The sequence below is a fragment of the Pongo abelii genome, chromosome 2 (assembly GCF_028885655.2).
Source record: "Pongo abelii isolate AG06213 chromosome 2, NHGRI_mPonAbe1-v2.0_pri, whole genome shotgun sequence".
Classification (NCBI taxonomy): Eukaryota; Metazoa; Chordata; class Mammalia; order Primates; family Hominidae; genus Pongo; species Pongo abelii.
Genome location: NC_085928.1, coordinates 18,224,034 through 18,246,115, shown reverse-complemented (window position 1 = coordinate 18,246,115; position 22,082 = coordinate 18,224,034). Strand labels below are relative to the sequence as shown.

Genomic DNA, 22,082 nt, shown 5'->3' with positions numbered 1-22,082 from the left:
AAATAGCTATTCCTCATTAGTTTTTATTACTATAAATGTACAACACTCATCCTATATTCTGGTCATATACAAAATATAAGCATCCAATTTTAAAAACTAATAAACCATGAATACTCCTAAAGAGCAACCCCAACACTGACTCTCAAGTAATCTATTAATCATCTGAAATTATATGCAATTTGTAAACCTAAACACAGGATTAAAAGTGAGACAATGCCATGGATTGTTGAATAGGTAATTATGTTAACTAAGAAAGAAATTAAGTCTACTTAAGTGCTCATATGTAGCACATAATTCAATAATTACTTAACTAATTAGTCTATACTATTTTTTAAAATATTCTCCCTATCTCTACTAAAAATACAAAAATTAGCCAGGTGTAGTGGTGGGTGCCTGTAATCCCAGCACTTGGGAGGCTGAGGCAGGAAAATCGCTTGAACCCGGGAGGTGGAGGGTGCAGTGAGCCGAGGTCGTGCCACTGCACTCCAGCCTGGGCAACAGATCAAGATTCCATCTCAAAAAAAAAAAAAAAAAAAATCAAAAAAACAAAAAACATACATTCTTTGGCAGTCTTTCACATGCTTTGCTACATTGATCTAATGCTGCACTGACATACAAGGTAATCCAATTCACTTTAAGTACTATCAAAAATGATTACCAGAGGCTACTGAAAACAACTTTCAGAGTCCTCCTCCCAAGTAAAATTGCTATCTATGAAGTCGGCATCTAACAGGGTAGGATACACAAAATGAATTCAGCTCAAGTCTACTGCATATTTTTCTAACCTTTTCGTTAAGATACCAGTTCAGGTAAAGAAGGTTGAGCATAAGAAACACAAAGAATCCTTTCCTTAGCCATGACAAATCTAACATCCAGTGAACTTCAGCTGGACTAATTAAAAGCCTTATCGAGTTTTCCCAAGTTCTACTATAGGTAAGAAAAGTTATACAGTAAATGTTATTGATAGGTTCTTAAAAACTGTGACTTCTAGTGAAACGTATAATAAAACCAAATGTTTTTCCTCATCAACGCTGAATGAACCAACATTATTTGAGGACCTATTGTGCAAAACTTCACTTAAAGTTGCAGTTTCTAAGCACCTACTAACGATGTTAAATGACTGGCTGTATATATGTAGATATCAGCATTTAACTATTTAACATAATTTCTCCCCCTCACATCATGCACTGATGAAACAGTACTACATGCCTACACAGGAGTGTGATTTGACAAATGTCCACTTATCCAATTTAATCTTTCATTGTTCACAAAACAATTATTACAGTCAGGTTGGCCCTCCTATGAATATAGAAATATTTTCTTTTTATTCACCTCTCTCCACCTTGAGAGATATTCACCCAGGCTATAACAATTCCTAACCTTTTCTACACCTAGGCAAATTTTAAACCTCCCCTTCAACATCCCACCTCACGTATTATCCTTAAGGGGGGTTCCTTTTTCCCTCCACCATCCTCACTGGAAGTCTGCCTTATAACACCTGCAGCCATGTGGAACACCTCTGAACACTTACAGCACAGAATCAAGTATATGGTTACATGGTATCTCACATTATTCAATACTTGCTTCAACTAAGCTTTTCAACTGTCAGCTTTTCAAGGACAAAGACTATATATTTTACTTCTTTTGCATGTTTTACGGTACCCAGCACAGCACTGGTTACATAGAAGATACAAGATTTAAAGAATAAATGATAAATTAAAAATAGAATTTTGCCTTCTTTTCAAATCCACCCCAACCTCATCCTTTGCCTCCCACAAGCAATCTGAAAATTATGTCTTACTTAGTATTCTTCCTTTTTCACATTATTCCTTTCACATGTGGATTAGCCACCCTAAAAGCTGGATTTTAATGTGGGTTTCCAGCAAAGAAATAAGAATATATAGCTAGTAGAAATAAAAAAGTGAGGTCTACTAACAAGAAAATGGCTTTAGAAAGGGAGAGGAAGTGATCATTATAGCAATAATAAAGATGTGGGTAGAAATTTCAGTAGAGAACATACTATATGTATTTGTGAGGCAAGTGAGAATGGTCTAGGTAGAATGTTCAGGGCAGAGAGGGGTTGAATAATAATATAAAAATTGATTTACCATAAGCAGTAGAACAAAACAGACAAGTGGCAACCTTAGGAGCCAACAGAAATCCCCAACATGGGTTTATGCTTTCTGGAATACATGTGAATGAAATGAGTAATGCAGAGAGACCAGAAAAGGTAGACAGAATGGATGTGAAAGAAAACTTTGGCAGCAATTTTTGTTTTGTGCCCTCTAGGTCTCTCTGAAGGCATTTTAATAATATATTGAACAACGGTTAAAACAGGTAGGTTTACCAAGTTCTGAAAATTCTATTGAATGGCTCAGGGGAAAAAATGTAGCACTATGGACAAAGTCTTAAAAAGAAATAAGTATAGTGGGGCTTTTTGGTTCAGCTGTAAGCATAGAGAATAAGTAACTTTTTCAGTCAAAAATAATTCCTTTGAAAGCAGAAATGACCTGAGAATTCAATTTTCTGCTTACTCTGTTAGCCAGTTAGAAACACTAGTATTGATTCACCATGAAGCATGTTGACAGTGTTTTAGGAAATCAAGTATGCAAGGATTAATTTTTGTGAATAATGCTTTCTGGGAGACTTACCAAATGACCTATGGTCATACAAAAGCTACAGACACTTTACTATTAAGTATTGAATTACCATATATGCCAACAACTTGGCAACAAATATTTTGAAGTAATTGGCATTCATATTAATATTATTATTATAAAAAAGAAATGAGGAATTGCTATAATGTATGTGGTATAATTTGGTAGGTACTATAGGAGTTATGTGGTAGGATAATCATAAAGAACTTAAGACAATGAGAAAATATTTCATGGGAGAAGTGAGATTTGAGATCTTAAGAAAGGTTAAGACTTGGTAAGCAGAGAAGAAAAAAAGAACATTCTAAGACAGTGGAAGGTGGAGTAGAGAGAGGGAAGGGAGACACTAGCAAGAGGCAGAAATGAATGTGGCTTCTCTGGGGAACTAGGAGACAATCTGACTAAACCAGAAAATCCAGCATGGCTGCATGGTCCCTTCAAAGTGAGCTACAAACTGGACAACACTCCAATACGTAGCCAACATATTAAATAGCACTAATGTAACTGTTAAGAGATCAGGGGGCCTTAGGATTGTAATCTACTTCCTTCTACTAACCAGTTATTACTTTATTCTTTCATTACTCTGAAAGAATAAAACAGACATCTGTGTTACCTAACTGACTTCACAGGATTATTTATTACTAGGATAGAGGAGAAATGCTTGTCATAAAGAAATTTAAACAAGGTAGCAGGATCAGGCACTTGAAAGTGGGCGGGAAGGCACCTCATACACCTACTATGATATAACCTTATTAAAAATCCCTAATCAACCCTAACTAGACACTAAACTTTTAAATTCATTGCCTAACAACATGCATTTAAGGATACAGGAAGCTGTAAAACTTGGGAAAGAGACTGGGTTCAAGAACTAGATACCTCAAGAAGGTCGGGAATAGGACAAATACTAAATACTCTATTTTTCTGGAAAAGAAAGGCAGAAAAGATCAAGAACAGAGTGACTAAATAATCTGCCACCCAAATTGGGACCTTCCTGAGAGTGAAGAGGCAAGCAATTAATAATTACACTGGACAAGCATAAACTGGCACATAGGATCACCCTTGTCATTATATGTATATAATGCTAAATTTTCCTAAAGGCTATGAGGAATCAGAGAAGAATTTTAAATAGGAGTGACAGTATCACACGTGCTTTTAAAAAAAGCCAACTTTGACAGAAATGAGGAGGATGGATTAAAATGATGTGAAACTGAAGGATGGAAATCAGGAGGTAGGAGGTTGTTTTTAATAATTCTATGATATGATGGTGGCCTAAACTAAGGTCAGGGCAGAGGAGACAGAGAAGACAAATCAGAAAACTCCATTGGAGTGCTACATCCTTCACATTTATTCAAAACTAAAGTAATCCTTTATATGTATATTATGGCTGTATTTTCAAAATAATCCTGAGTAAAGACACAGCAGATAATCGCTATCTTACAAAAGAAAAAAAGCTGAGGCATAAACATTAGGAGCAGTGTTTAAATTAGATTCTCACTCTGTATATGACAGCCCATCATTTAACCACACCTCCACATACTAAAAGCAGAATTTAAATTTCTTCTCTTCTTCCAACCAATCTGTCTCTACTTAATTCTCAATCTGCTTTTGCATCACTTCCTTTTCTTTCCATGTGTTTTTCTTCTTTGCAGTGTACAGCGTACACCAAGGCATAGGTCTTCATCCCCTCACCTCCAATAATAATCCTTGTTTCAAAATATTAGCACCTATTTCCTTTCCTACTTAAGCCACAAGTGCTTTATTAATGAATTATGTTGCACTGGCTATTGCTATTATGTAATAGCCCAGGGCAACTTATTGAAGTTTTTAATTCTCAAGATTTCTGCCATACACCACACTGGGATCATCTCAGTGTTATTTTTCTGCTATTTCTTCTACACACCTGTATCCCCTTACCTCAATGTTTCCACAAAAGACATTTTCTCTTTTGGTCTTTATTTCTGTCTACTTTTTTTTTTTTTTTTTTTAGAACACCAGGTCCCAATCTTGGGGATATAGCTGCACAACACTGCAGCACAGGAAACCAGGGTTCACATGTTCACAACTTCAGGAGATAGGACTAACAGAAGACAGCAATAAAGGTAAAGTGGTTCTTGTTTCCAGACTCCTGTTTACCTGCCCTCCAAGGGCAAAATGGTCTTCTCTTTGGAGGACATTCTATATGGTTTTTAAATGACTCAATTGGCTGCTTACCCTAACAGCATTTCTCAAGTTGCTGTCCACTATCACAGTGGTAGGGAAAGGAGTCTGAGTTCCCTCTAGGAATTTTAAGTTTTGCATTTTAATTCTTATAATAACCTATTTAAAAAAACCAACACAAGCATATTCTCAATCATCTAGATGACAGAGAAAAACAATAAAATTTCTGCATCTGAATTTACCTTTTTGTTTACAATCCCAGTAACACCCACTCTAGTATGCACAAATGAGGAACCAACATAAGTGCACTTATTACATAATGCATGTGTATGAAGTGAAAACCAAATTATGTCAAAAAAACACCAGATGAATGAAAGGTTCACAGTCCTTTTAATAGACAAAAAAGATGGGAGAACTGAGTCATTATTCTACACATGGTACAGGAATGGAAACCTAAATAAATGTGCTTTACACAGACGATTCAAGTTTGAAAAGCATTAGTATAAGATATAAAAACATCAAGAATTGAAGAGGGCAAAGGAAGATTTACAGCATACATATTTAGTACAGCTCTTTCATTAGCTGCATTTTAATTATAATCAACCACTCCTCACATTCTACTCTAGCTAATACTTGCGTTAGAGATATAATTCAGGGGGAAAATGCAGAATTTGACACACACTAAATACAGTGCCCCCTCCCTTTTGTCTACAGGGGATATGTCCCCAAGATCCTCATGTGGATGCTGAGACTGCAAGTAGTACTAAACCCTACATATACTGTTTTTCTCTATACATACATACCAGTGATAAAAGCTTACTTCATAAATTAGGCACAGTAAGAGGTTAACAACAAAAACTAATAATAAAATAGAATAATTAGAATAATATCTATAATAAAATAATGTGAATGTAGTATCTCTCTCAAAATATCTAACTGTACTACATCACCTATTTCAGACAGAGGCTGACCAAATGTAACTGAAACCTTAGATAAAGGAGGACTAGTGGCAGTCTTGATAAAATAATAATAATGGAGGATGGGGACTGTTAAATAGGATCTCATGGACTCAATTTCATCTTTATATTTGTCAGAAACTCTATAAGGAGGGTAATATGTGATGAATACTTAGATTACGCCAAAAAAAGAATTTTTCCCTTTCCTCATAAAAATAACATCATTATTAAAGAAAATATGAAAGTTTGAAAAGGTAGAACAAAGAAAATAAAATCGTGCACTTTCTTCTTACCAAAACTACTGCTGGCATTTTGGAATATTTCCCTGTATTTATTTAATACACAGAATTCTCTTTGTTGTTTTTCCCTTAACATGGCTGAAGTCATAGTATACTACAAATCACTTATTATAAACGATTTAACTTGCAATAACTATAATGGACTCAAACTGTAATGCAGCCTCTAAATCCAAGTAGGCCACCTGAGATTTTCTGGGTTTAGAGCCAGGTGAGAGTCCCTAAGTATCTTCTGACCCAGATTTAAAATAAGCCTTGAATACAAAGATCAAAGAACACTTTTGAATCTCAGACTACTTAGTGCTTACTATAAACTTTTAAAAAAGGGAGGCAAGATCATGGTCTGTTGGCCAGGTTGTAGTAAAAGCTACAACCTGTAATTCTGGCACTAAAATACTATTGAGGTCTTTGATTCTAAATAGGAAATAAATAATTAGTAATGAGAATTTTCTGAAGATAGATAATGAGATTATGAGAACTTGAAGAAAAAGTAACTGGAATCATAGTATACCTGATTGAGAGAGAGAGAGAGAGAAACATACTTTGATTCTACAGAGTGTAAATTATTTCACCTATGGCCCTAAATGACTTCACCTCGAATTATAAAAGATCTATAACGAACTAAATGAATTTAATTGTATATAAAATGAATTGTTATATGTACATTTTAAAATACAGTAAGTCTCTCCTTAAAATACGTATTATAAAGTCGATCATTTGTAACCCATGACACACACACACACACACACACACACACACAGAAGTTTAATCCCGGCTTTGTCACAAGCCATCCATGTAATCTTGGGTAAGTCACTTTGAATCTTTGGTCCGAGTTTCTGAACTTGTAAAATGAGGAAGCTAGAGATTCACTCTACTTATAAACCCTACTGAGAAATTCTATTTTTTTTCTGTTCATACTTAATCTCACAAATCAAACTAAGGTGAAAACACTTTTTAATAAAATCTCTCTTAAAATCATTCCAATTAAATACCAAAAGAAAAAAAAAGTTCCCTGGTACATTAGCAATTATGCTCTTTAGAACTGGTTCTATCTAATGTTAAGACTGGGTTTTTCCAAAGGCTAGTGACATCCAGTTAACATATCAATTGTTTTTAATGTATACTCCCAGCAAGATTACATTTGCTTTCTAATCCTGTTTCCAAAATGCCAGTAGGAAAGTAAACAAGAGAGGAAAAACACAAAATGCCATCTATAATAAGGTATATGTTTTATCAGTTTAAAAGAATAAAGAAAATGTTTGAAATGTATGATATGCTATATGATATTAAACTATACACCTCTATGTAAATAAACTTCTGAATTTTAGGTTGTCAAAATTTTATATAAGATCCTACTCCTAAATCAAATTCTGTACTTTAATGATATAAGTACACTGTCCTTACCTTGCAAATAAAAAACCAGGCTAGAAACTATCTATAGGAAATCAATGAGGATGAAACTATATAAAGTCAATGAAACACTTAAGTACATCTATACAACTATCTTTACATGCAGAACTGCTTGTATTCATGCAACTATCTGATCTCAAAATAGTTTAAGAACAATGAGAAACCTGTTTTAGTTAACTATTGATTAATATACTTAAAAAAAATATCTGACTCACCTTAGTCCAAGGATGTGCCTTAATTTGAGGGAATTTAAATTCTGTGTAGTTTGGGTTCATTTCTCTGATTTGCTCCCTTGTTGGAGTTCCCAGGACCTAGATAAAGAAAGCAAGTTATTGCCATCTTTTCCTATATATTTACAAATTTAGTCTCTATGTTTTCAGGCATTGGATTCACTGAAAAAAGGAATTCCCAAGTTAAATAAAATACGTAACTCATTAAATAGAGCAGTGCTATGATTTGAGTATGTCCCCCAAAGCTCATGTGTTGGAAACTTAATACCCAATTCAACAGTGTTGAGAGGTGGGATGTTTAAATGGTAATTAGGTAATGGCTCTGCCCTTGTGAATGGACTCATGTCATTAAAGTGGAAGCAGGCTTGTTATTTCAAGAGCAGGCTGGTTAGAAATGTAAGTTTGGCTCCCTCTCACTCTTGCCTTGTCTTGACTTTCTGCCTTCCAACATGAGATGATACAGCATGAAGGCCATCACCAGATGTGGGCCCTTTGACATTGGACTTTCCAGTCTCTAGAACAGTGAACCAAGTACATTTCCATTGTTTATATATTATCCAGTCTTTGGTATTCTGTTACAGCAGTACAAAACAGACAAAGGCAAACAAACTTTGTGAAAGCCTTTTATCTGTAGCTGACTACAGATTCCATGCTGTATTACCATAGACAGACTTCTATGATAACAATAATGTTAAATTTGGGTCATAAAAAAGATTACCATACTCAAAAATATTCAAGTAAAAATCAGGTATCTTTATCTAGAAAAACTATCTATTGCAATAATCACATCTGAGAGTATTTTTTCTTCACTTAGTTCAGTATAGCCAAAGATTATACAGCTGTGCCTTGGTATTCAGATTGTTTCAGGAGCCCCCTGAGGATACCAAAATCAAGAGATGTTCGAGTCCCTTATATAAAATGGCATAATAGTTGCATATAACCTACTTACATCCTCCTATACTTTAAATCATCTTTAGGTTATTATAATACTTAGGTTATTATAATACTTAATGTAAATGCTATATAAATAGCTGTATTGTTTTTAAGTTGTATATTATTCTTCATTAATGTATTTTTAAATTGTTATTTTCTGAATATTTTTGATCTGCAGTTGGTTGATTCTGCGGATGCGGAACCTGCAGATATGGAGGGCCAATTGTATTATCAATATATCAGGCAAAGTTTATTTTAAAACCGTCAAAAATTCATTCAGTCGTTGAATATTTAGTGTCCCTTGTGTACAAGGAACTATGTTAGGACCTTTGGAGGATACAAAGAACAAGAGATTTCCTGCTACCATAAACTTACATATTTGTATGTCAAAAAAGTATAATTACAGTACACAACAAAAATGTATTGAGCACTTGTCTCTAGAGCTATACTAGGTAGTGAACAAAAGAAAGTACATGGACCTGGCTGTACAAGATGGATGACAGGAAGAAACATTAAATGCTAAAAATTGAGGACTTTGAAGAGAAACACCACATATTACGCATCTTTATAAGACCTTGTATAAATCAAATTTATTGAAATAAAATATTAAACCAGTTACAGTTCAAGAATAACTGCACAGAAGTAGAAGAATGTAATGGTAAGTACTAGATTTGTGGTGGCAACCAGTGAATAATCAGGCATAATTCTGTAACCATTCAGGGCAAAGTGAGAATTTGTTATGTTTTTGTTGTTGGTTCTAATTCTCTAGACACTGCTAAAACTTTCAGAACTTCATTCAAATTTTAAAAAGTTTGTTCTTTAAAAGACACTCTTAAGAAAATGAAAAGGCTAGTCGCGAACTTTGCAGAATATATTTGCAAAATATATTCTGCAAAGGGCTTGTATTTACAATATATAAGGAACTCTTATAATTCAAAAATAAGACAAACCAATACAAATCAGTAAAAGATATGTACAGACACTTCACCAAGGACGACAGAGAGATGGCAAATAAGCACAAGAAAAGATGCTCGGCATCACTAATCATTAGGGAAATGCTAATTAAAACAAGATACCACCATATACCCAATAAGAAGGCTAAAATTAAAGACTATGTGTAACAAATCTTGGCAAGGATGTAGAGCAACTGAAGCTCTCACCATTGATGGAGGAAATGTGAAATGGTATATAGCACCTTGGAAAACAGTTTGGAAGTTTCTTAAAAGTTAAACATATACATATCATACAACCCATCATTCTCACTCCTAGGTACATACCCAAGAGAAATGAATGCATATGCTCATACAAAGACTTGTACACAAATATGCATAGCACATTTTTTGCAACTGCTAAACAGTAGAAACAAACCAAAATGGCATCATCAGGTAAATAAATGGTACATAGCCATACAGTAAAACATTACTCAGTAATTTAAAAAGAAGAACATGGACGAATCTAAAATAATTAAGCTGAGTGAGAGAAGCCAGACCAAAAAGAGTACCTAAAGTATAATCACATTCATATGGAATTCTAGCAAATTTTCTATCCATAGTGACAGAAGATCTACAGTTTTGAGAAGCAGGATTACAAAGGGACACTAGGAAACTACTGGGATTATGAATGTTCATTATCTTGGTTTCATGGGTGTAAGCTTATGGCAAAACTTATCAAGTTGAATACTTTAAATATGTGCAGTTTTAAAAAATATTTATTTTTGTGGATACATAGTAGGTGTATATATCTGTGAAATATATGAGACACTCCAATATAGGCATACAACGTGTAATAATCACATCGGGGTAAATGTGGTATCCATCACCTCAAGCATTTGTCCTTTGTTTATTTATATTTATTTATTTAGAGACGGAGTCTCGCACTGTTGCCCAGGCTGGAGTGCAGTGGCGTGATCTCAGCTCACTGCAAGCTCCGCCTCCTGGGCTTGTGCCATTCTCCTGCCTCAGCCTCCCAAGTAGCTGGGACTACAGGTGCCCACCACCACGCCTGGCTAATTTTTTCTATTTTTTAGTAGAGATGGGGTTTCACAGTGTTAGCCAGGATGGTCTTGATCTCCTGACCTCGTGATCTACCCGCCTCGGCCTCCCAAAGTGCTGGGATTACAGGTGTGAGCCATCGTGCCCGGCCTATCCTTTGTTTTATAAACAATCCAATTATACTCTTTTAGGTATTTTTCGATATTTAATTAAATTATTATTGAGTATAGTCACCCTGTTGTTCTATGAAATACTAGATATTATTCACTCTTTCTATTGTTTTGTACCCATTAACCATCCCTACTTCCCCATCAACTGCTCTTCCCAGCCTCTGCTAACCATCATTCTACTCCCTATCTCCATGAGTTCAATTGTTTTAATTTTTAGCTCTCACAAATAACTGAGAATATGTGAAGTTTGTCTTTCTGTGTCTGGCTTAACACAATGACTTCCGGTGCCATCTATGTTGTTGCATATAACAGGATCTCATTCTTTATGCATATATACATCACATTTTCTTTATCCATTCATGAAATGTCCATGCTGATGAACACTTAGGTTGCTTCCAAATCTTGGCTATTGTGAAGAGTGTTGCAATAAACGTAGGAGTGCAGATATCTGTTCAATATACTGATTTCCTTTCTTTTGGATATATACCTAGCAGTGCGATTGCTAGATGGTATGGCAGCTCTATTTTTAGTTTTTTTAGGAGCCTCCAAACTGTTCTCCATGGAAGCAGTACTAACTTACATCACCACCGACAACATACAAGGATTCTGTTTTCTCCACATCCTTGTCAGCATTTGATACTGCCTGTCATTTAGATAAAAGCCATTTTATCTGGGGTGAGATGATATCTCATTGTAGTTTTGATTTGCATTTCTCTGATGATCAATGATGTTGAGCACCTCTCATATACCTGTTTGCCATCTGTATGTATCCTTTTGAGTAATGTCTGTTCAGATCTTTTGTCCATTTCAAAATCAGATTATTAGACATTTTTCCTATAAAGTTGTTGGAGCTTCTTATATATTCTGGTTATTAAGTTCTTGTCAAATATTTTCTCCCATTTTGTGAATTGTCTCTTCAGTCTGTTAACTGTTTCCTTTGCTGTGCAGAAGCTTATCTTGATGTAGTCCCTATGTGTAGTTTCTTGTATGCCAATTACCCCTGTAATAAAAACTTTCAGAAATTATTTAACTATTAGAATACATAAAGTTTGGGTAAGACAGATGGAAGAATATTCTGAGCTACAGAATTATTCACCGATATCAATCAAAAAGGAATCTAGTTAAAAATAAACCGACCTTTAACTGTGTATAAGGTAATTTCTGAGCAAACTCCTAATGTTATTGGAAAGAAAATAAAAAGGTGACTGTAAAAATAATCTAAATTATTAACACTTATTCTAACCCCTACTTCTAACATTGTTCTGGGGATATGTGCATGTGTCTGTGTAAGTGCATACATGTACCTGGTGAGAGGGTGAGGAGTGAAGAATGAGGGAGTAGTACTAATAAGCTTATCAATAATTCCGTCACATGCAACTCTATTGGATTCTTTTGAGAGCTGAAAACAAACAACAGCGGCAATGACATGAATAAATGAGTGTTTATAAATGTATACCTTCAGTGACCCTACAACCTACTGATTTCCATTTCAAGCTATATACCCTAACAGAGAAATTCTTATACCTCTAAAGCAACATTGTTCATAATTATAAAATACTGCCGATAAAAGCAAAAATCCAACAGAATTAACAAATAAATTGTGGCATAGTCATACAACAGTATACTAACAAGCAATGAAGACGACTAAACCAGAGCTACACATACCTTTATGGATGGATCTCACAAACACAGTGGTGAGCTTTTACTCAACAATGAATGCACACAACATGACTGCCTTAAAGTTCAAAATCAGACAACACTATAGTTTACACAGTAAAACTGTGTAAAAATAAATAAAAAACATAAGTATATTCATCATTAAAATCAAGTACGGATTATCCAGTTTAACAAAGAGGATGTGGAAAAGGGGGCTGTGACTGGGATGGGGCAAAAGTAATTCTTCTAGCTCTAATTCTTAATATGAGTTGTAGTTACATGAATATTTACTATTGTACTTAAAACAATATATTTGCATATACTTTTTCATTATGATATATTTCAAAATAACCAAAATGACACTTCAGAAATGCCCACTCTTGAATCAGTATTTGTTGTACAGCCGTCCTCTACATATTCAGTACTTTGCTAACATAAGACACAGTACTAACTCTTATGACGTCCATTAGTAAATGTATCCATTTACTGTGTGAACAGAAATCACATGGACTTCTCTTCTTAAGCATTCAGCTAACTTTCCTATAGAGGTTATGGGGGATAATTCAAGAGTTACTGATATGGTTTGGCTATGTCCCCACCCAAATCTCATTTTGAATTGTAGCTCCCATATTTCCCTCATGTTGCAGGAGGGACCCAGTGGGAGATAACTGAATCACGGCAGCAGTTTGTCCCATGCTGTTCTCATTATAGTGAATAAGTCTCACTAGATCTGATGGTTTTATAAAGGGGAGTTTCCCTGCACAAGACAAGCTCTCGTCTCTTGACTGCCACCATCCATGTAATATATGACTTTGCTCCTCCTTGCCTTCTGCCATGATTGTGAGGCCTTCCCAGCCATGTGGAACTGTAAGTCAATTAAACCTCTTTCCTTATTAAATTACGCAGTCTGAGGTATGTCTTTATCAGCAGTGTGAAAACAGACTAATACAGTTACAATGTATACCGTAAAAGTCAGGATGTTCCCTGAAATGAAAGTTTTACAATTCTTGTTTTTTTTTTTTTTACTTATAACCTAAGAATATTCCTAATGGAAGCAAATCTGTGAAATACACAATAAAACAGTTGAGAAACATATGCTTATACACAAGGTATGCTTAACATATAAACTTTTAATAATTTATTTAAGGTATACCATGTGTGTGTACTCACTCTCACATCCTTCTCCCTAAATTCACTGTCTCACAGCCATTTAGATCTAAACATTTTACCTAATATTATGTTATGGAAAATTTCAAACAAAAAAGTTGTGGAAGTTTTACAGTGAACACCAACCCACTATATCCACTATCCATATTCTCCAACTAACATTTTACTATATTTGGTTCATCACATACACAACCCTCTATCCATACATCAAACCACCTATTTTTTGATGCATTTCAAAATAAGTTGCAGATATCAGTACACATCAGCATGCATATAATTAAGGTTTGATATTTACAACTTTTTATGTAAGTATTTTTTTTTACATACCTTGAATCCTCCTTTAATATATACCAGAAAATGCACGTAGAAAATCTTTATCACAATGGGAAATAATCTGCTTTGATGAATAGTGATGATATTTAAAAAGTATTTTTTTTTCTTCTGCAACTCATTCCTTTATAAAGATTAATACACTTTTACCATCAGTTTTGCTGTTGATTTGCATTTATTTCACCTGGGTTCCCCACTGGTTAAAAAAAGGTTTCTTTATTATATTTACAATCAGTGGTCAGAGTTTTAACTAGCTATATTCTTTACCTTCAAAATATAGTTATCAGTGACTGTTAAGAGGCTTTAACTACCAACCTGTAAATAGAATCGTTGATGTATTCACTATAAATTATTTTAAAAAGCAATTAACTAAAAAAAAGTCTGTCAGCACAAAATGGCAAAGAAAATCCTATTCATCCATTTACCATCACATGACTGAATCACGAAGGCTATTAGATGGGAAACAGAGATCTTAACATTACAGTATGTTCCATGTTAAATTCAACTACTATCATTTTTCTAGTCTTTTTCTTACTGTATTTTAAATCTTAACACCAGGTTCTCCTTAGGGTGGCTGACAGTGGGATTTACAACATATTAAAAAATACTAAAAATTCAAAAAGCTCTCAAATTTGAAACACTGAAGAATATTTTATTATGACAAGGTCCTCACAATATAGGAAAAAAAGCACTTATTTCTGTTGGTGACTTCTAATGATAAACCAATTAAAACAAAACATTAGGGAGCAATTTAAAAATGCCTACTATCCTTAGACGTGATCATGAATGGTCCCCAAAAAAATTATTAAAAGAAGTGGAAACTAGATGAGAGATTTTCTAGTTCAGGGGTCAGCAAACGTTTTCTGGAAAGGGCCAGACAGTAAATATTTAAGGCTTGTGGGACACCAAGTCTCTGTAACTACTCAACTCTGCAACATGAAACAACCACCAACAAAAGTTTATTTAGAAAAACGGGTAGTAGACTGTGTTTGGCCCCTGGACGCTACTGTGTTGACCCTTGATCTAGTACAAACATTTTTAAATATGAGAAAAACAGACCCAGGAGGAGTATCTTTTCAGAGGTCATAACTAGAAATAGAGCTAGAAAGTAATTTGAATCTTATCAGTGGTAAACAAATTTTAGGAGGTGGCATCAAATAATCTGGTTATTGAATGTGGCTGGAAGGTAAACAATTTCAGTAGTTGAGAAAAATCTTGATGGTATTAGGCATGAAGGAGTAGATCCGGAAGAGAAAATAATATTTGAGACCATTCAGGAAGAACCAGAAGGAGCTCTCCACCAAGTGGTGAACATTAGATGTATTACTTAGAAGAGAGCTTGAGGCTAAAAGAACTGCTTTGGTAGTACCTGCGGTATAAGTGCTAGGTGGCTGTGACAGTGTATAACAGGCAAAGCAGACAAAGAAGAGAGCTAAAGATGGGCAAACAAATATACAGAAAAAAGAGAAAGTTAAACAGAAGGCTGAGTTAGAAGTACAAGGAGTTGGGCGAGGTCCCATAAGACAGTGACACCATGGGGGCAAAGGAAGGTGAACACTTAAACAACGAAGTATCTTATGACACAATGAACCCAGGCAAAAAATACAGCCCAAAAGATGTTCACTGCAGGTGGCCATTAAGATTTCCTTTCTGATCTTGCTGAGGTTATGAGAAGAGCAAGCAGACCATAATCACCTGACATGAGTTTAGTGGAATTAAGTTTTCCTTTCAAAAAGTACTGCCAGTGAGAGAGAGGAGAGAACAAAGAACAAATATTTATTAAGCACATAGCATGTAAGAGCAGTGTGCTAGACACATCAATTTTCTTTTCGCATTTGAATTTTACAGATACATACACTTGAAAAACCTAAGGCTGACAGAAGTCTCAAGGTTACAATTTGTCAATGGTAGATAGGGATATAAACGCATGTGTCACTGACTCCCTAAAATGGACTATCCAATGTTAAGGGCAGAAAACAAGGAAGAGTTTTTACAAAATAACTTTTAAAAAGTCATTTTCTTAAACTACACTGATTATACCATGAAAAAGAAACCTGAATCCTTTTGAGTTGTATAAAATATATGAAGATTTTGTAAGATCACAAGGTTATAAACAAGTTTCGAAAGTTAAATAGACTTTTTGGCAACTTAAAAAAAAACCCTGATTTAAATAAAATCTACCCCTATCATGGTAATTCAACTTAATAAAACAAACATCAACATTATACTGAATGGGCAAAAACTGGAAGCATTCTCCTTGAGAAGTGGAACAAGACAAGGGTGCCCACTCTCACCACTCCTATTCAACATAGTACCAGAAGTGCTAGCCAGAGCAATCAGGCAGGAGAAAAAAATAAATGGCATCCAAATAGAAAAAGAAGTAGTCAAACTATTTTCTTTGCAGATGATATGATTCTATACCTAGAAAGCCCTAAAGACAAAGGTTCCTGCCAAAAAGTTCCTGGAACTGATAAATGCCTTCAGTAGTTTCAGGATACAAAATCAACAAACGAAAGTAAGTAGCATTTCTATACACCAATAATGTTCAAGCTGAGAGCCCAATCAACAACACAATCCTATTTACAATAGCCACAAATAAAATTAAAAAATTAAATAATAAAATAAAATAAAATAAAAATAAAATAAAATAAAATAAAATACCTAGGAATACCTCTAACTGAGAAGGTGAAAGATCTCTACAGGGAGAACTACAAAACACTGCTAAGAGAAATCACAGATGACACAAATGGAAAAGCATTCCATGCTCATGGATTGGAAGAATCAGTACTGTTAAAATGGCCATACTGCCCAAAGCATTCTACAGATTCAATGCTATTCCTATCAAACTACCAATGGCATTTTTCACGCTATTCCTATCGAACTACCAATGTCATTTTTCACAGAACTAGAAGAAACTATTCTAAAATTCATATGGAACCAAAAAAGAGCCCATACAGCCAAAGCAATCCTAAGCAAAAAGGACAAAGCCAGAGGCATCACATTACCTGATGTCAAACTGTACTATAAGGCTACATTAATCAAAACAGCATCATATTGACACAAAAACAGATTCATAGACCAATGGAACAGAACACAGAACCCAGAAATAAAGCCACACACAGCCATCTGATTTTCGTCACAGTCGACAAAAATAAGCAATAGGGAAAGGATTCCCTATTCAATAAACAGTGCTGGGATAGCTGGCTAACCACACGCTAAAGAATGAAACTGGACCCCTATCTTTCACCATATACAAAAAGTGACTCAAGATTTAAACGTAAGACCTCAAACTATAAAAATTCTAAAAGAAAACCTAGGAAACACTATTCTGGACATTGGCCTTGAGAAATAATCTATGACTAAGTCCTCAAAAGCAATTGCAATAAAAGCAAAAATTGGTGAGACCTAATTAAAGAGCTTCTGCGTAGCAAAAACAATAATCAACAGAATAAACAGACAACTTACAGAATTGGAGAAAACAGTCACAAACTACACATCTGACAAAGGTCTCATATCCAGAATCTATAAGAAACTTAAAACAAATCAACAAGCAAAAAACAAATAACCCCATTAAAAAATGGGCAAAAAACAAATGACCCCATTAAAAAATGGGCAGAACACATGAACAGAAATTTCTCTAAAGAAGAGATATAAGTGGCCAACAAACATGAGAAAAATGCTTCACATCACTAATCAGAGAAATGCAAGTCAAAACCACAATGAGATACCATCTCACATCAGTCACAATGGCAAATTAAAAAGTAAAAAAACAACAGATGCTGGTGAGGCTGCAGAGAAAAGGGAACACTTATATGCTATTGGTGGAAATGTAAATTAGTCCAGCCACTGTAGAAAGCAATTTAGAGATTTCTCAAATAACTTGCTTGACCCAGCAATGCCATTACTGGGTATATATCCAAAAGAAAAATTGTTCTACCAAAAAGATACAACCATTTGCGTGTTCATCACAGCATTCTTCACAAAGACACGGAATCAACCTAGATGCCCATCAACAGTGGACTAGATAAATAAAATGTGGTACATATAAACCATAGAATACCATGCAGCCATAAAAAAAATTACGTCCTTTGCAACAACATAGATGCTGCTGGAAGCCATTATCCTAAGCAAATTACTGCAAGAATAGAAAAGCAAATACTGCATGTTCTCACTTATAAGCGGGAGCTAAACACTGGGTAATCATGGACATAAAGATGGCAATAATACAAACTGAGGACAACTAGAGCAGGAAAGAAGGCTGCAAAACTAACCACTGGGTACTATGCTCAGTACCTGGGTGACAAGATCATTCATACCTTAAACCTCAGCATCACACAATATACCCAGGTAACAAACTTGCACATGTACCCCTGAATCTAAAATAAAAGTTGGAAAAAAATATTTTAAACTGTTAATAACAGACGTCTTTAGCAACAGAAGAATACTGTGAAGAAACAGTCATCTAACTGGCTAAACAAGATAAAATTGAGTATAACAAATCTAAAACTTATTTTTAAATGCTTTGTAAAATATACTTAATAGAATGCCATGCAAAGGCTTGCATGGTATTATTTTTTTAAAAGGCTATTATAGACTTCTGCATCTAGTTGTGATGAAATAATGAACACTGAAACTGCCCTCCAGATGTAAACAACTAAGAAACTGGCCGACAAACAAAATTCAACATTTTTAAAGAAGTAGGAAAATATAAGAAGAGAAAAAATCAAAAGTCAGTCAACAGACACAGATCCGTAAATGACACAGATGACAGAATTAGCACATAAGGACTTTAAAATAGCTATTATAACAAGGAGAAAAATAGAAGATATAAAAAAGAACCAAATGGAAATTGTACAGTTAAAAAATACAGTATGTGAAATTAAAACTTCACAGGAGAGGATTAACAGGTTAGACACAGGGAAGAAACTCAATCACTGAATTAAAAAAATAGCAATAGAAACTATCAAAGCTGAAGCATGGAGGGAAAAAACAGGTACACATGTGACTTGGGTCTGATGGTGGGAAGTAGGGCAGATGCAGAAAAACTATTTGAAGAAACATTACCAAAACTTACCCAAATTTTATAAAAACCATGGTTATCCCACAAACACAAGAAGTTCAATGAACCTTAATGAGGACAAATACAAAGAATACTATAAAAACTCATAATCAACTGATAAAAGCCACTCACAAAGTGAAAATCTTCAAGAATGCCAGAAACACATTATAGACAGGGTATACACAGGGTTATCGACAGCTGACTTCTTAACAGAAACAATGAAAGCCAGAAGAAAATAGAGACCTCTCCAAAAACTGAAGGAAAAATAAACCCTGCAAACCAAGGGAAACCAATTCTGCGTCAAGTGAAAATATCCTTCAAAATACATTTTTAGGCAAACAAAAGCTAACCGAGTTTGTCACCAGCAGATCTTCACCACAAAAAAGTAGTTCAGGATTAAAGAAAGACTTCCAAATGGGCATTCTGATCTACACAAAGGAATAGAGAGCACTGAAAATGGTAAATATGTGGTTAAATGTATGATATTTCCCCCTCATTAAAAAATTCCTCTTGAAGAAATTGCTTAAAGCAAAGTAACAACTGTTGCGGGAAGTCAGGGACCCCGAACAGAGGGACCAGCTGGAGCCGCGGGACAGGAACATAAATTGCGAAGATTTCATTTTAATATGGACATTTATCAGTTCCCAAATAATACTCTTATAATTTCTTAAGCCTGTCTTTACTTCAATCTCTGAACATAAATTGTGAAGATTGCATTTTAATATGGACATTTATCAGTTCCCACAATTAACAGTTCTATAATTTCTTATGCCTGTCTTTACTTTAATCTCTTAATCCTGTTATCTTCGTAAGCTGAGGATGTACGTCACCTCAGGACCACTATTGTGTTAACTGTACAAATTGTAAAACATGTGTTTGAACAATATGAAATCAGTGCACCTTGAAAAAGAACAGAATAACCGCAATTTTCAGGGAACAAGGGAAGACAACCATAAGGTCTGACTGCCTGCAGGGTTGGGCAAAATAGAGCCATATTTTTCTTCTTGCAGAGAGCCTATAAATGGATGTGCAAGTAGGGAAGATACCGCTAAATTCTTTTCCCAGCAAGGATTAATACTCTGGGAAAGAAATGCATTCCTTGGAGGAGGTCTATAAACGGCTGCTCAGGGAGTGTCTGTCTTATGCCATTGAGATAAGGACTGAAATACGCCCTGGTCTCCTACAGTACCCTCAGGCTTACTAGGGTGGGGAAAAACCCTGCCCTGGTAAATTTGAGGTCAGATCAGTTCTCTGCTCTCAAACCCTGCTTTCTGTTAAGATGTTTACCAAGACAATACGTGCACTGCCGTATAGACCCTTATCAAAAGTTCTGCCTTTTGTCCTTTGTCCTGTTTCCTCACAAGCATGTGATCTTTGTTTTGCCTTTTGCCCTTTGAAACATGTGATCTTGTGACCTACTCCCTGTTTCTGCATCCCCTCCCCTTTTGAAATCCTTAATAAAACTTGCTGGTTTTGCGGCTCAGGTGGGCATCATGGTTCTACCGATATGTGACGATACCGTCACCCCCGGAGGCCGAGCTGTAAAATTCCTCTCTTTGTACTCTTCTTTCTCTTTATTTCTCAGCCAGTCGACACTCATGGAAAATAGAAAAAACCTATGTTGAAATATTAGGGGCGGGTTCCCCCTATAAACAACAAATATTGTAAGGATTATAACACGTAGAATTAAAAAGTATGAAAACTATAGCACAAAGAACAGGAAGGGGAATGGAAATACTGTCACATGGTTCTTGTTTTCTATATGACACGGTACATTACTACTTGAAGACAGACTGTAATATATTGATGCATATTTTAAATTCTAGACCAACCTCTAAAAATGCAACAAGGAGGTATAGCTTAAAAGCCAATAGAAAAAATAAAAACCACTGATTTAATCCATAGGTGGCAGTAAAAGAGGGGGAAAAACAGAGTAAAGGAAAGATGGGATGAAAAGAAAACAAATATGAAGGTGCAAAACTTAAACTCAACCACAGTGATAATTACACTGAATGTAAATAGTCTAAGTATTTCAATTACAAAGGCAGAAATTGTCAAACTCAATTAAAAAACACCTAACTATATGTCTGTAAGAAATGCACTTTAAATTAAAACACATAGAGTAAAAGAATGCAAGAAGTTATACCATGCAAATACTAATCATAAGAAAGATAGAGTGCCTATATTAATATAAGAAAATGAAGACTTCAGGATAAGAAAATTGAACAAAAATAAAGAGGGGCATTTCCTAATGATAAAAGTCATTTTAAGACTAAATCTAAAATTATTGAGAATACCATGTGTTGATGAGAATGTGAAGCACTGGAATTCTGATGTGTTGTTGGTGGGAGTGTAAAATAGTAAAATTGCTTTGGAAAATAGTTTGGTAACCATACACTTACCATATGATCAGCAATTTCAGCCCTACTTTTTTATTCAAGAGAAATATAAACATATGTCTGCAAAAACACCTGTAAACAAACATTCATAGGAGCTTTACTCATAATAACCAAAACCCCAAAACAAGTCAAATGTCCATTCACATGTGAATGGATAAACAAATTTTGGTATACTCATAAAACAGAATACAACTTAGCATAAAAAGGAATAAACAGGTGATATAGGCAACATTGACGAATCTCAAAAACATGATACTGAGCAAAAAAAGCCAGATACAAAAGAAATATATGATTTCGTTTATGAAATTCTAGAACAGGCATCTGTAGTGACAGAAAGTAGATCAATGATCACCTGAGACAGAAGATGGGAAACTGACCACAAAGGAGATGAACAGGGTGACCAACCATCCGTTTGCCTGGGACCATCTTGGCAAACCCCTCAGTCCAGGCAAACTGAGACATTTGGTCATTCCAGGCTATAAAAAGAAACATTTTTAGGGTGATAGAATGTTCTAAATCTTGACCAGGGTAGTGGTTATATGGGTATGTTTGTTGAAATTTACTAAACTGTCATTTAAAATGCCTATATTTTATTACATATAAATTATATTTCTATTAACTTGATTTAAAAAGTAAAAAAAAAAAAGGACCATTATGTAACTTGTGTTGCCTTT

At 34.8% G+C, this 22,082-nt stretch overlaps 1 protein-coding gene across 5 annotated transcripts in view; it reads right to left on the bottom strand.

Moving 5' to 3' along the window:
- GSK3B (glycogen synthase kinase 3 beta) overlaps positions 1-22,082 on the bottom strand; it is a 275,732-nt gene that overhangs the window by 46,858 nt on the left and 206,792 nt on the right. For all 5 annotated transcript variants that reach the window (XM_024244580.3, XM_063722457.1, XM_024244579.3 and 2 more), the window contains exon 8: positions 7,689-7,784. In XM_024244580.3, coding sequence (XP_024100348.1) covers positions 7,689-7,784 — 96 coding nt within the window. The remainder of the gene's footprint in view (positions 1-7,688; positions 7,785-22,082) is intronic.